At 46.5% G+C, this 14,381-nt stretch overlaps 1 protein-coding gene across 2 annotated transcripts in view; it reads right to left on the bottom strand.

Annotated features, from left to right (window-relative positions):
* Positions 1-1,123: 1,123 nt before the first annotated feature.
* NOS2 (nitric oxide synthase 2) overlaps positions 1,124-14,381 on the bottom strand; it is a 30,450-nt gene continuing 17,192 nt past the window's right edge. For both annotated transcript variants that reach the window (XM_071448185.1, XM_071448186.1), the window contains exons 6-27: positions 13,701-13,863; positions 13,217-13,308; positions 12,703-12,844; positions 12,179-12,318; positions 11,455-11,629; positions 11,016-11,117; positions 10,241-10,435; positions 9,808-9,890; positions 9,373-9,517; positions 9,037-9,141; positions 8,822-8,871; positions 8,555-8,729; positions 7,971-8,103; positions 7,506-7,584; positions 6,883-7,061; positions 6,093-6,256; positions 5,119-5,329; positions 4,695-4,782; positions 4,189-4,310; positions 3,716-3,864; positions 2,820-3,014; positions 1,124-1,910 (exon numbers count right to left, since the gene is read on the bottom strand). In XM_071448185.1, coding sequence (XP_071304286.1) covers positions 1,830-1,910; positions 2,820-3,014; positions 3,716-3,864; positions 4,189-4,310; positions 4,695-4,782; positions 5,119-5,329; positions 6,093-6,256; positions 6,883-7,061; positions 7,506-7,584; positions 7,971-8,103; positions 8,555-8,729; positions 8,822-8,871; positions 9,037-9,141; positions 9,373-9,517; positions 9,808-9,890; positions 10,241-10,435; positions 11,016-11,117; positions 11,455-11,629; positions 12,179-12,318; positions 12,703-12,844; positions 13,217-13,308; positions 13,701-13,863 — 2,968 coding nt within the window. In that variant the 3' untranslated portion in view covers positions 1,124-1,829. The remainder of the gene's footprint in view (positions 1,911-2,819; positions 3,015-3,715; positions 3,865-4,188; positions 4,311-4,694; positions 4,783-5,118; positions 5,330-6,092; positions 6,257-6,882; positions 7,062-7,505; positions 7,585-7,970; positions 8,104-8,554; positions 8,730-8,821; positions 8,872-9,036; positions 9,142-9,372; positions 9,518-9,807; positions 9,891-10,240; positions 10,436-11,015; positions 11,118-11,454; positions 11,630-12,178; positions 12,319-12,702; positions 12,845-13,216; positions 13,309-13,700; positions 13,864-14,381) is intronic.

The following is a 14,381-nucleotide window of genomic DNA, read 5'->3' as shown; positions in this document are numbered from 1 at the left end:
AACACTGCCAGACCCTGCCCCACAGACCTTGTGAGCCTCAGCTGTTCCTAACGAGCCTCAGCTGTCCCTAATGAGCCTCAGCTGTCCCTAATGAGCCTCAGGTGTTCCTTGTGAGCCTCAGCTGTCCCTAATGAGCCTCAGGTGTCCCTTGTGAGCCTCAGGTGTTCCTTGTGAGCCTCAGGTGTCCCTAATGAGCCCCCAGCTTTCCTGCATTTCCCTGATGCAGGGCCCAACCTTCTCACATCTCCCTGCACTCATGGACTCTGTCCACACATTCCTTTCCTTTTCCTTCAGTCAATAGTGTTATGAAAATCAGGTTCCAAGTATATCCCAATGTCAGAGTGCTCCCCAAAGCCCTGTGCACTCAGGGGTGGAGGGCAGCCAGCAGTGCTCCTGTGCTGCCAGCCCAGCCTCTCCCAGCTGCCCCAGTTCAGCCCAGCTCCTGGGCTTTTACCAGCACCCAAAACCAGGTACAGAATGAGGCTGTGAGCAAGGTCTGTCTGCACCTCAGTGCCTGGCACACAGCCTGCTCTGGATGCTGCATTCCCTCAAAGCCATATAAATTTGGCTTAAATGTAAGTGAAACAAGCCACTGATTGCCTCAGAAAGTGTTGATCTGTAACTCCCAGTCCAGTCCCAGCCCAGCAAGGTGCACAACCACCTCAGTAACCCAGCCCAGTTCCAGGCCCTAAGGGCTGTCCTGAAGCACGTGTCAAACACACTGTTCACACACAGAACTGCTTTAGAGTCTCAACTCTGCCTTCATCAATTCCAGCTCCTAGAGATGAGGGATGGCAGGAAAATCTCACCTTTTTAATATGCTCAAATAGTCCTGGTAATTTCAGAGAAGGAACGCTTTCTGATGTAACTGCAACACCTAGAAAGGGCCCAAGTCCAAATAGAATGAGGGCAGTTTGAAGCCAGTGTCAGTCCCTGGTGCAAACTCACACTTGGCTGGCAGTAACAAAGGTGCAAAACTGCTGCTAGGCAGACAGTAACTGCTGGAGATGCCCTTGGCTCAGGCAGGAGCCAAACCCACCTCACCACAGCCTGGGAGCTGTTTGTTACCTCTGCCTTTGCAGGCTGGAGCCAAGAGCAAGAAGAGGTTCACTGATCCACATGCTTGTGTGAGTATAAAGACAGATTTATTACAAACAAATCAAGTAAAGCAGAGCATAGAATTCAAATGTACAAAGTGCTTTGGAATTTTTGGAACCTTCCTGCTATAGGCTCTGTAACAACAACAGCTGATGCTCAGGTACCTGAGTCCACAAAGCAGAACTGCCCACTGCTACCTGCTGAGCAGACTCATCGGAGGTGGGTGCAGCAGGTGGTGCCACCTGGGGACCAGCACACGATTATTTCATTTGCAAACATTGCTCCAGATCCAGGCACGTGGCCAGCAACACAACCATGCATTCACTTGCTTTCAAGTGAAGATAATATGCAAGTAAACCAATCTGATATAAATAAGGTCACAACGATAAACAGTACATTTTAAAAAAAGATTTCGGCTCTAGTTAACTTAGTACAAAACTGTAGATTTTCCTTGTATGTATAAAAACCACCAGATTACACTAGCATAGATGGTATTAAAAAAATAATTTGCATTTTCACTATTCAGGTAATGTATTAAAATGTCAGAATAAATAGCAATAAAAGTTAAATTTAATATTTTACTTAATTAAGGCTGAGGTTTAAGAGTCAAATCCTACAATCCTATACCCGTGCATGATTGAACAAGTATAAGGAGGAGGATTTGACTCTTTGTTTTTTGAAAATAACAACAAATGTGCAAGTATTGTCTAAAACACAAGTGGATTTGTTCTTCAGCTGGTGGGTTGCAAAGCTCTTTTGACTTCATGTGGGAACACAGCCCCAAATATGTCTTCATGGTATCGCTTTTGGCTCTGCAAAAAGAAAGGACACCCAAGAGATGAATGAAATGTGCCAGCTACTCCTTATCCATCAGTTCAGTAACTAAAAGGCCTTTTGCATTTGTAGCACTGGTTCTGTGATTGTAGATTTTGTTACTGCCAGTGAAAGGGAGCTGCCTGAATCCGGGGCACAAATGCACCAGGACGAGTTCTGATAACAAGAGGGTCTGAAAAAGCAGCAGCCCCAGGCACGGGGATCTTAGTGATGGGCCCACAAAATTCCTGAACTCACTTTTTCTCTGTTGGTACAATAAAACCTCAAATTCCTGGTGTTCCCAACACCCTGCAAAGCTGATCCCCAGGACCCCCCGTGCAAGAGCAGAGTCCCTCTCTCACCCTGTCCGAACAGAAGCCGCGCTGGCAGTCCCAGGGGCACCAGGCTGCTCCCCCAGAGCCCTGTCCCTGTGCCTGCACACACAGGCGCTCCCAGGCTCTGTGTGTCCCCCAGAGCCCGGTCCCTGTGCCTGCACTCACAGGAGCTCCCAGGCTCTGTGTGTCCCCCAGAGCCCGGTCCCTGTGCCTGCACTCACAGGCGCTCCCAGGCTGCTCCCCCAGAGCCCGGTCCCTGTGCCTGCACTCACAGGCGCTCCCAGGCTCTGTGTGTCCCCCAGAGCCCGGTCCCTGTGCCTGCACTCACAGGCGCTCCCAGGCTCTGTGTGTCCCCCAGAGCCCGGTCCCTGTGCCTGCACACACAGGCGCTCCCAGGCTCTGTGTGTCCCCCAGAGCCCGGTCCCTGTGCCTGCACTCACAGGCGCTCCCAGGCTCTGTGTGTCCCTCAGAGCCCGGTCCCTGTGCCTGCACACACAGGCGCTCACGGCAGGCACAGCACCCGAGCCTGGCCGTGCCCACCCGCTGCAGGGACCGGCCGGCGATGCGAGCTACCTTGAGCTGCTGGCAGTACTCGTCCGCCTGCTGCGGGCTGAGGCGCAGGGCCCGGGCGAGCAGCGCCCGCAGCGCCGCGGCCACGTCCCGCGCCATGCGCACGTCCCCGCACACGTAGACGTGGCCCTGCTGCCCGTGCAGCACCTCGCACACGCGGGCCTCCAGCTGCCTCTGCAGGATGTCCTGGACGTAGACCTGCGAACACAGAAACCATCAGCACACCCGGCTTCTGAAACGCTGCTCTGGCTGCCGGCTCTTCAGAGTCCATCGTGGGTCTGAGCACCAAGGCTCCGAGTGCCCTGTCTGCTCCAGCTCTGTCCTGCACCACAGCAAAGGTGAAAAATATCTTCAGGTTGCCCTTTACTAGCCCAGATTTGGAAGCTGGGGCCTGTCTCTTGATCAAACTTGAGCAGACAAAAACTCTTGTACATGCCAAAGTCTCCTAACTGCCAGGAGAGCTAAAAAGAGGATAACTTTTATTCTGTTGTGGTTTTTTCCCAGTCAAGATTCTTCTACGTAAAATTAATTTCCATGGTCACTGTATCATTGAAATGGGGAAAAATGGCCAGTGCCTACTCATTTCTAACTCATGGGCTAATCAAATCCTGCAAAATACAAGGTTTCTGAAAATGTTCCAGTTCTAGTTCCAAAGGCTGTTTGCACTGGATATACCTCTCTATGGCAGTGAGGGGTTATATTTATAGCAATTTATAGCACAGCTTGCTTGTGCTGGAGTGCACAGGGAGATTTTCCTTCATTTGAAGAATCTCAAACCTGCTCACAATACACTGAAGCAAAATGCTAACATTTTTTTAAGAACAAAAAGAGTCCAGATCTAAACTTGAGGGATGATTCTGGAGGCGTTAACCCTTAAAGAACAAAGGAACCAGCCTTACCTTCTCTTGGCCAGGCAGTCTGGAGTAAGCTGTGTAGACATCTCTCAGGACTCCCCTCCTCTCCATCTCCTCAGTCTCCTCCCTGTAGATGTGATCCAGGTCTGGCTGCCGGCAGCCGAACAGCAAGGTCATGTCCCCTCCTCTCAGCCCTGAAACCCGCAGGGACAGCGGCAGTCTGAGTGCCTGGGCAGCCACTGGCACACAGGACTGGCACACAGGCTGTGCCCTCCTGGTCCCCAAAGGACCCCTGCCCATGGGAATGGTCCCTGGGGGATGGACTGGCTGTGCCAGTGCAGTGCCCGATGAGCCTGAGGTGCTGATCCCTGCAGGGGCTCTGGGCTGACCTTTGGGGGTGTTGGTGGCTGCAGAGCCCATGGCTGCAGGGCTGGGGGTGTCAGTCCCTGCAGGGCTGGGGGTGTCTGCAGGGCTGGGGGTGTCCCTGAGCCAGCCCTGCCCCAGGGCCCTGCAGGTACCTCTGTGCTCCAGGTCATAGAGGCGCTGCAGCCAGAAGCTCCTGAAGGGAGCAATGCCCGTGCCCGAGCCGATCAGAATGCAGGGCTTGGCTGGGTCCTCGGGGAGGTGGAACTCATTAGCACTAAAAGGCAAGAATATGTTAATTAGGTAACTGGTCTCTGACCGAAACTCATGCTCAGTTGCTTGAATGACTGAGCAGCACAGCCCAAGTCCCCAGTGTGAAAGCAGCAGCGGGGCTGAACTGGGTGCTCCTTGTTCCCTCCCCTTTCCTTGCTCTGCAGTGGAGAATGGGGTCATAGGAATAAAATTATTTCAAAATTTTCTAATGATGTGTAATTTTACTAAATGAAAGGCATGGTAAAAGATCAAATCTCTGGAAGACAGGGAATTCCCTCTCTTCTCAGACCCAGCTGTTCCAACTTCAACTCATCAATCACTTGAAAATATCCAAAGGAAAACCCACTGAAAAGCTGAATTAGGAGCTGCTGTTATTTGTTTTTTTTACCTGCGGATGAAGCAGGGAATGGTTTCATTGAGCTCTATTGTGTTCAGCCACGTGCTGCAGACTCCATGGTGCAAAGGCCCTTCTCCATCTAAAAGCAGAGCAAGGCAGAACACCTCTGATAGCACCCAAAAGCCCTCTGTTTTTAAAAAAGCATTCTTTATACTTAAAATTATAGCTTTAAAATAAATGTATGTCTCGTAATGATTTATAAAACATGGATACACTGATGATGGTGCAGGATTTTAGCAAATCTTGGCCCAGGAGGAGCACCTGCTCTGCAGATACTATTCTGCAGGTATGACAACACAAATTTTTTATTACAGATATGCTTCATGCTGTATGGCAGACAGGTTTTTTCCCCTGAACCACAATGTAGTCTAAATACCATTTAATTAAGAGAGAGATGAAAACAACGGTTCATTACCTCTTGTCCTGTAGTTTACAACTGCAACTGTCAGATGAATCTCTCTGGCTGTCATGTCACAGGAGGAGCTGACAGAATAGTACCTGGGCTTCAGAAGAGGCAGCTGAGTCAGCAGGAAAGCTGTGGAGACCTCAGCAGAGGGGAACTCCTCCAGGACCTCCAGGATGTTTGGGCTGTTGTAAAACTTCCATTTATTGTATTCCTCTGTGTTCTACAAGCCAAAGGGCATCACCACAACATTACCAGGTCATGCTGAGTTCAGGAGAGCGGGCGTATTTGAAACATCACTTATAAATAAGATTCCTGCTTTACAGTCAATTAAATATTCAGGTAAATCAACAAAGAGTTCTCAAAACTTTGTCAGGACTGGGGTTTCCTAAGAAATAATTTAATTTTGAACACAGAAGTTTGGAACCCCACTACAATGTTCTTAGACACCTGCTCTCTCAGTGAGGATGCAGAAACTGAAGTAGAATTGATTTCTCAGCTCCCTGTCATGGCACATCCATGAAATTGTGTAGTCCCAGGTCCTGACCCCTCCCGTGCCTCCCTGAAGCTGGTAGGAGGAGCCAGCACTCACCACACCTTACTAAAGCCACATCCCTTGACTCTCAGGGTAGCAAATTCTCTGACAAAAACCTCTACCAGCTCCCCTGCAGCTCCTCCACATGCCAAGTGTAAGGTGAGGTCTTCAGGGATGTCTCATCAGAAACCACCGCGAGGCAAGAGAACCAGGCAGGCAAGTGACCCACCCAGAACCACACAGGAAACATCAGATGCTGGCTCCCACACCCAAGCTGAGCCTCAGACCCCTCCTTCTCTCACTGTGGCTGGCTTTCTAAGACCACAGAATATCTAACAGAGGCATAAAAATCCATCACTACAAAAATTCTTAAGCTTCTGCTACAGAGTCAAAGGGCATCAGAGGGCCCAGTGGACAGTAGGGCAAACAAAACTCCAGCCCTGAGGCTCACCTGACACAGCACCTCCAGCCTCTGCTTGTCTCCTTCTGCTGTCACCAGCTGGGAGAGTTTCTTTAGCAGTTGTTGGGAGGGTGGAGTAGTGATATCGAGCAGGTATGTCAAAGCCTCAGGCAGTGTGCAGGCTGGAATCTTTTTGTGACTTGCCCAGTACCCACCTGGAAATGAGGGAAAGAAAAGGACTTAGCAACACCTGTGGCATTTGACTGCTGTAGGGCTTTGCAAAACTCAGTGTCCTTCAAAATACCCCTTCAGGTGAGGGTGCAGCAGGTCCAGAGCACAGGGCCCTTCTGAAAGAGGTTATTGTGAGGTTTTCAATGTTTTGTAAGGGGAGGATCTGACACGGAAAACTTCATGACAACAAAACACCACTTGGAAAGGCAGAGTTTTTCATTTGGGGAAACCATCTTTCTGTGTTCCACAATCCTATGATTGTTCCTACTAATATGGGAAAGATGTGCAGGACATATATGTCTATTTTAGGGTATTTACATGTAGCAATAAGCAAACTGCTGATTAATTTAATTGCAGTCAATGGCCAATTCAGCAACTGAATTACAGTGTCACCTCGGGTACCTCTGCAAACCCTGGTGAAGTCATGGTTTTTCCAGAAAGGGCAAAATCAGAACCAAGAATTTTAAGAATAACTAAAAAGCAGCAACAAAATCCGATTGAAACTTGAGAAAAAGATCACAGAACAAATTCAGTCAGCAAAAATTCTTAGGAATTTTAAAGGAATCTGTCCAACATTCTCTGTTGTTTTGTCTAAAGAGACTCAACTTACCATCAATGCAGGTTTCAAGCCTGATGGTCTGACCAGCTGGAGGGGCATCCTTGACATGGGCAATGATGCCATGGACTAATTCTGCCTGGTTGCCTGGGAAAATCCCAATGTGCTCCCCAGGAAGGTAGTGCACTTCCTGCTTAGTCTCACAGTGAAGCTTAACCAGAATGGTGACACGACTGCATAGCAAAGAAAGAGAAATGAGACAGATCTTGGTTACATTGACAGGATTTCCCTTGGATTGCACAGGAAAGGAATAAATCTGCAGTGGCTCTTGGCAAGGGCTCCCTTGTGCTCATTACCAAATACCAGACCAGCTTAGGGCTTCACAGAGACTTAAACAAATCAGAGTCGAGGCATGTGAAGTACTTGTATCCAAACAAACTGGGTGCTGAAGTTCTGCCTGCTCTGTCCAGTACAGAATAAACATGCCTGGAATCAGCCAGTGGAAGTGCTGTCCCACTGCAGGCTGCACAGCTCACATGCTTCTACTAAGGACAGTACAAAAATCCAGTATCTTTTGTAATAACGGCAGGGAGAAGATGTTTATAACCAGGCACTTCAGATGTTTAAGATTTAGTAAAATGTAGTATTGCAATATTCAAAAGAATGAGGTGGCATACCTGGACTTTGAACTTTGAAGATTCTGCCTGAATTTCAGCTTCATGGGAATTACATCCTTGGCATGAATGTTTGCAAGAGCTGGTGAGAAAATAAGAAATGACTCTTGGTAACCTTGTGATTAGGTTTGTTTAAAATGCCTTCAAATAATACGCAGAGGAGAACTGAACCACGCTTGCCCTAGGTGACCAACCACCAGTCAGCTGTGTGTGCCCCATTCCCTGACTAAAAGCAGCTCATCTCAGCTTTTGTTCCTCTGGGGCTGTACAAATGTGTGATAGTTCCAGTGTTACTGTGCTGGAAAAGGTAACTTACACAATGTGAACCAGTGTCTTTTTAAATCTGACCATGTACTTCATTAGATGCATTCTAGCATCCAGCAGGGCCAAGAGCACTTCTGAGAAACCTTCACAGTGCAGCCCCTCTGAAGCAGCAAAGGCAGAGGGAAGGGAAGGTGGGAGCAATACCTTTAGCCAGGTCCATGGGCTGGGAGTCATGCACTACTCTGTAACTGGTAGGGTCCCAGCTTTCCTCAGAGGTGTAGATCTCAGGCAACTGAATACTGTGTCTCCCACGGACGTTAAAAATGTCACAGGCAGCCTAGATAAAAAACCCACAAAAATAAAGGCTATTCACAGTAAAAAAATGATTCTTAGCATTGTCATAATCCTAATAAGGAGCTATCAGTTTCACAGATTGCTGGTTTTTAGTGCCTCTGGTGTGTGGGTTCAGTGAGTTCACAGTAAGGTTCCACTTCTATAACAGTATTGCCAAAAAAGATCTACTGCAAAATATGTTTGATGCTAAACTTGTTCATACTGAGCATTCCATTATCCAAAAGGGTTCACACAATTTTGTGTGGATATTAAAAAGTAATAGAAAAGGGACCCACTTCCCTCTCCTTGTTAGGCAAGCAGTAGAGAAGAGGGGAGTTCCAAATTCAGATATAAATTCAGATGTTTGGTTTCCTTCATTTTCCCTCAGTTTTATGGGAACTGAACTGAAGTGAATGGCTGAGTGAGTAGAATATGAGCTGTATTTCTATATTCACCTTGAAAGCACTGACTGCCCAGCTGCGGAACGCTTCTTCTTGCCCATTGAGCTCATCCCCTTCACCCACTGGAGTGAGCTGGGAAGCCCCGAGCTGGGCCAGTTTTTGGTCAATGGCATGAGCAAAGGCACAGAACTCTGGGTACATGCTGGACCCCAGACCAAACACAGCATACCTGCAGGAGATGAAAAGAAGATTGCTGTGTCCTGCCATATGGAGTGCTAAAGGACTCAATCGCATGCAAACCAAACAACAAAGTATTTTTACCTAATTTTATTTCTCAGCAGTTTCAGTCTGAGCAAGGAGTCCTTCAAGGCCTGCATAAAAATACTTAAGGTTAGAAAAATACTCAAGGTTAGAAAAATACTCTGATTTAAGACAGAATACTCTGATCTGAAACCTCTGAAGGAAATGAGATAAATGAAAGGTTTGTCTTTGGCCTTTGAGCTGAGTCTCATACACACTTCTGAGGTGAACTTTACCTTTCCGTTACCCGGAGAATCTCCATTTCCAAAAGTGCTAGTAACCACTAAAAGAAGTGTTTCATTTTCCAGGTCACAAATATTGTACTCATCCATGCACAGGATCTGGAAGGAATAAAGCTCATGAGACATTGCTAGCAGACATAAGAACTAGCCTTAGATATCTCAGATGACTGCTGACCAAACTCACACGGCATTATGCTAAGTGAACACTAAATCAAAGTTCTAGTCCAGCTCAGACTTACAGAACATTCCAAACACAGGTTTGGAGAATGGACAAGCCTGCAGAAGCCAAACTCCTGTCTCCACGAGGTGTGTCTGATTCGTACTGCTCACCTTGGTGCTGAAGGCACAGCTGAACAGGCTGCACAGGTTGTTGGCGAGGGTCTCCGACTTGCCCGTCTCTGTCGCGTAGATCACGGTGACCTTGGCCCTGGTGGCCACTGCCCCTCGCATGAGCGAGGATGCAAAGAGCACAGCCCTGGGGAAGAACAATCACACACAACTTTTAATGGAGCTACACTAATTCAGGTTGATTCACAAACAAGCTAGGAAAGACTGAGCTTGAGCATGGCTTTTCTTTGGAAGATCGTTCAGAAGCTGAGCAAGAACCTTAGATAGGAATGTTACCTCAGGGTGGACAGGTAAGGCTATCATTCAAACCACTCAATGGTCCTAACTATAAAAATGTTTTTTAAAGAAGTAGAGCAGAAACATTACAAGAATAGAATAGTTGGACAAAGCATGAAGAATCTTATTTGAACAACTTACTTTGCCAAGATGCTAAACTTTATTTCTTTTTTCCTTGGCCTCCGGGTCTCATCATGCCACACATGTGTTTTCCATGCATCCACCTTTAAAGAAAAAGAAGTTATGCTTTAGGGAAGGAATGCAAAATGGTAAATAAACAATTTGTGTATCTTTAAGGGGCTAGATTAAATAGAACCTGTATATACAATCCACTGAGTAAAAATATTATGGTATCAGTCTCTGTTGCATTAAACTGCATTTTACTTAAAGCCAGAGAATTCAACAGAACTAACAGCACCTCCCACGTAAAATAGCTCCTGTCTGCTACTTCTGAATCTGTCTAGTGAACTTTCATGAACCAGGGCTTGGCACCCAGACTCCCTCAGGTCCCATATCGCATCTGCACTGCTGAGGTTGTCTGCTAGAGTCGGTTTTTCTTTTTGATGATGTGTACCTGATAGTAATAGAAGGGAGTGAGGACATAGTTCAACATCTCCTGGTGGAAGACGGGGGTTATGCTGCCTGACATGGGAGGCACAATCCACACCCAGTCGGCCGGGCAGCCGCCCCGCGCGCGGTACTCGCTCTGCATGTACTTCAGGAAGGACTCGGAGGCCGAGTGGTGATCCATGATGGTCACATTCTGTTTCTAGAACAATGGCACAAAGAAAAACATGCATTAAAAACCCTATTCTGCCCTTCTACCCGGGGTAGCTAAAGTAATCCTCTTGCTTTGGTCAATATTTCACGGACTTTACTCAGAGTAAAGGGAGTATTTATGGGAAATAAATACTATCAGCAGTTACTGTAAAGATACAGATTGAGGCGCGGGCCTTTGATTAAGAACTCTTAGATCTTTTCTTTAACATCAGCATTTTACCTCTGCAGCACTGGGAGTGCATGTTGCAAAGCCTCTGACTCACTTTTACCCACTTTTCATATTGTCATGATATGTTAAACTTGAATTGAGACTAAAATATATTAATCCAATGGCTTTACACAGGTTTTGAAACAGATAAATGTGTTAAAAGGATGGAAAATCTTTCCCTTAACTTTCTTTGCTTCTTTCTCTTCTGCCTTTACCTGTGAGGAAATATGGATTCCTCCACTTTCTCGGGTGAAAATCAAGAATAACTCTATTGGAATCATAATGCCATCTCCATTGAGTGAGAGGAAAAAGGGACAGTGAGTGTTCAGTGTCTGTCCAGATCCCACACTCAGTGACTTACCTGGAAGCTGTGAAGCACAGCCACATTGATCTCTACAACAGCTCGGTCCTTCCATAATGATGACAGTTTGTTGGTTTCCAGTCCCATTCTCCTCCCTACCTCCTACATGAGATAAAGAGAGACAAAAGGGAAAAGCAAATTTACTATATGGAACTGAGACCCCATGATTTGTCAATCTCATCAGCTTTGTATCAGGAAAAAGTTGTGCAGAAGAAGAAGGGGAAAGAGTCATTCTCATGCTGGGGAAAGTGATGGCAGCAGAAACACCTGAGATTAAAGGTCAACTGGAATTTTGGAGTTCTGGTCCTTGAGGATGTTCCAGCTTCACAAAGCAGGAAGTGGTTCTCTCCCATCGCAGTGAACACTGGTAGTGTCTCTTTTCCCAAGCTTCCTGCCCCTTCCCTCCCCGGCAGGCCAGCCCCGCTGCCTGCAGAGTCACCTTCAGGACGTTGTAGCGCTGCGCGTCGCACAAGTCGCGCACCCCGATCTCGGTGCCCATGTACCAGCCGTTGAAAGGGCACGCGGTGAACTCCAGCCCTCCCGCCTCCAGCAGCATGCTGGCCACCGCGGGCAGCGCGTACCACTTCAGCTCCAGCTCCTTAAACCACTCGTACCTGCCCAACAAGCAGCTTGCATTATTTGCGTGTCTCTTCCTTGAAAACCAGGAAAGCCCAGGAAGATAAAGAGTACCAGTTCTAGGAGGAACCCCTGGGCCAGGGTCTGCAGAAACTCACACCAGTTTTTATTGCAGTGTTTGGGAATCACCAGCTACAGGAACTGCAGAACCATATCACAGAGTTCTGCAGTCTGCAGGCCAGTCCCAAAACAAACAGGAAGAAAAAAGCAATGAGAGAAAGGCAATAAACCCTGTTATGAGTGCAGTGTTACATGTGTATTACACCAGCATAAGAAATAAGGATTTTTAAAATTCTGAATATAATTGAAATGTAGATTGGGAAAAAAGCTTTCCAACAAAATGGTCATTTGCTTCCTTAATTTAAATCTCATTTCATTGTTCTAACAGGCATTTTATCTTTCAGGATGATTTACCATCGTTTCATCCTGACAAAGAACTCATAAAACAACTGCCACAGGCGCAGCCCAATAACCTGCCAAGGTGAGGCAGAGGCAAAAATGCAATTATCTAAATCCTGTGTGCTTACTTTGGATGCTCCATTGGCACTTGGAGGACAATTTCTGGAGGTAATTCAAATATTTCTGGGTCTTGGCCATTTGCTTGGAGAACAAGTGGAAGTACATCAAAGCGGCCATATTTCGGCTTCCACCCAAGCTCGATGCACAACTGCAAATACAGAAAGCACATTTTGTGTTCTTTTCAGGTTTCCCCTCCAGATCTGAAGACAAAAGAATTTTAACCCTCTGAAATCTGCTGAGGTAAATTCTAAGTGAAAAAGGTTGTCTTTGCCATTCAAACAATGTGGAGCCATGCTGATGAAGTGCTGGTTGTGTCCCCTGACAATATTAGCTCACCCTGTTCTGAGATGGAGGGCAGCACTTTTGTATCAGAACTGTAGGGAATTATTGTTCCAGCCTGGAACTTGTGGGGCAGACCATCCCATTCAGTCCTCACCTCCCTACCCCTCTGCATAAAGGCGCAAGGAGGGAGCCCCAGGGAGGTGGGTTAGCCAAGATGGGAAGCACTGTGGTGGTGAGTTTGGAGCTGTACCTGAGTGAAGTCCACAGTGGCAGGGTCCCCCAGGACAGAGCCATCTGGCATGGGGTAGCCGGCGTAGCGGATCAGCTGGCTGTTCCACACGCGGAAATCGTGCTGCCCGTCTGTCCGGGGCGGGAACACCGTGATGGCTGACCTGCCCGGACATACAGACACATCCTCACTCTGCACACAGAAACTGGGACCAGCAGAAAATGCTTTACATTTCCAGAATGAACATCAGTAGAAATAAAATCATTTGTCCTCTTTACCCACCTCCCCAAATCTTCAAGTCATCTCTTTTCCAAGGAATTGCAAAAGGTTTTGTAACATCAGCCATTAAAGTTATAAATTTTCAAGATGGTTGATGGAACACATGAGAGGAAAATATAAGTACTAGGAAAATTAAGAGCAGAGACAAGTTGTCAAAATGTTTAGATAAACTATTTCATGGTTTTTGATGCCAGATCTGGATATAATTTTTGTTGGTTAAAATTGCTGTTGTTTAAAATTAAAATTAGAGACCTACCTTATATTGCCATTGTTTGTGGCATACTGAATGTGATGACAGATATGCTCAAACATTTCCTTGGCTGTTTTACAGTCCCGTGCATCAAACACCTGTGTGTTTCCAATAGAAATGTAAAGAAGACTAATTTTGAAACAGTTATGCAAAGTTGTTATTTTTCCTATGCACTTAAGGAAAGATTGTGGCTCCACTAGGAAAGGTTCATTTTTATAGTTCTTATATGCATCATTTTCACCCATAACAATCCACAAAGGACCAAAACATGTACCTGGTTCCATGACACACCTGGTTCCCACACTCACACTGCTACACATTTTCATTCAGCCACGAAGCAGAGAACTACAAAGAAAGCAATCTCCTGATATGGACAGGAGGGAGTCCTCCTGCATCGAAACAGTGACATGTTCTAGCAAAGGCAAGGCCATTCTTCTGAGTCACAGCAAGGACTACTTGGCTACAGCTCAGGTGTGGATCCACAGCTCACCTGCAGGTTGGACCACTGGATTCTCCCGATGCACCTGGGCGCATTCCTCCAGGCCTGCTTGGCAGCAAAGGTCAGCTCATCCTTTGTCAGGTGGTAGGTTCCTGTTGTTTCTATCTCCTTGGTCACTGCTTCCAGCCGAGCCAGCTGTTCTTTGATTTTTGGCCTTTTGAACAGGAAACAGCAATGAAAAGAAACAATGAGAATTTCATTCAAAGTGCAGACATTCTCTTTATATTTTGGCTTCAGAATTTAAGACTTGTCCTTATGGAGTGCAAGGACAGAGCTTATTGGCCACATGAAGAAACTAACATATTAGAAATTTTAGTGGTGGTACCACCCTTTCACCACCCAATACATGCACAGATTGGCCACAAGCTATTCTGTGTAAGTTTTTGGTTTAAATTTGGATTTTCTAGATAAATTTGAAAAAAATCACAAGGAAATAAAAACCAGAGAACAGGTGAATTTCAGGGCACATGTAGGCTGAGAGTGACTGTTCTCTCAAAGATCCATTGTGTTTACAAGGCCACAGCTCTTCTGAGTAAAGTAGGATTTTCATTCCTAAGGGAAGTGCTGAGCAATTCCTTTGTCAGGGAAACCAACTCTAAAATTCTTGAGTTTGATAACAGAGAGTGAAGTCAAAACATTAGAAATATTTATCACAGCAGAGACAAAAATTGT

The sequence above is a fragment of the Agelaius tricolor genome, unplaced genomic scaffold (assembly GCF_023055355.1).
Source record: "Agelaius tricolor isolate 1412-34295 unplaced genomic scaffold, bAgeTri1.0.p SCAF_25, whole genome shotgun sequence".
Taxonomy (NCBI): domain Eukaryota; kingdom Metazoa; phylum Chordata; class Aves; order Passeriformes; family Icteridae; genus Agelaius; species Agelaius tricolor.
This window is presented reverse-complemented; position numbering and strand designations above follow the sequence as displayed.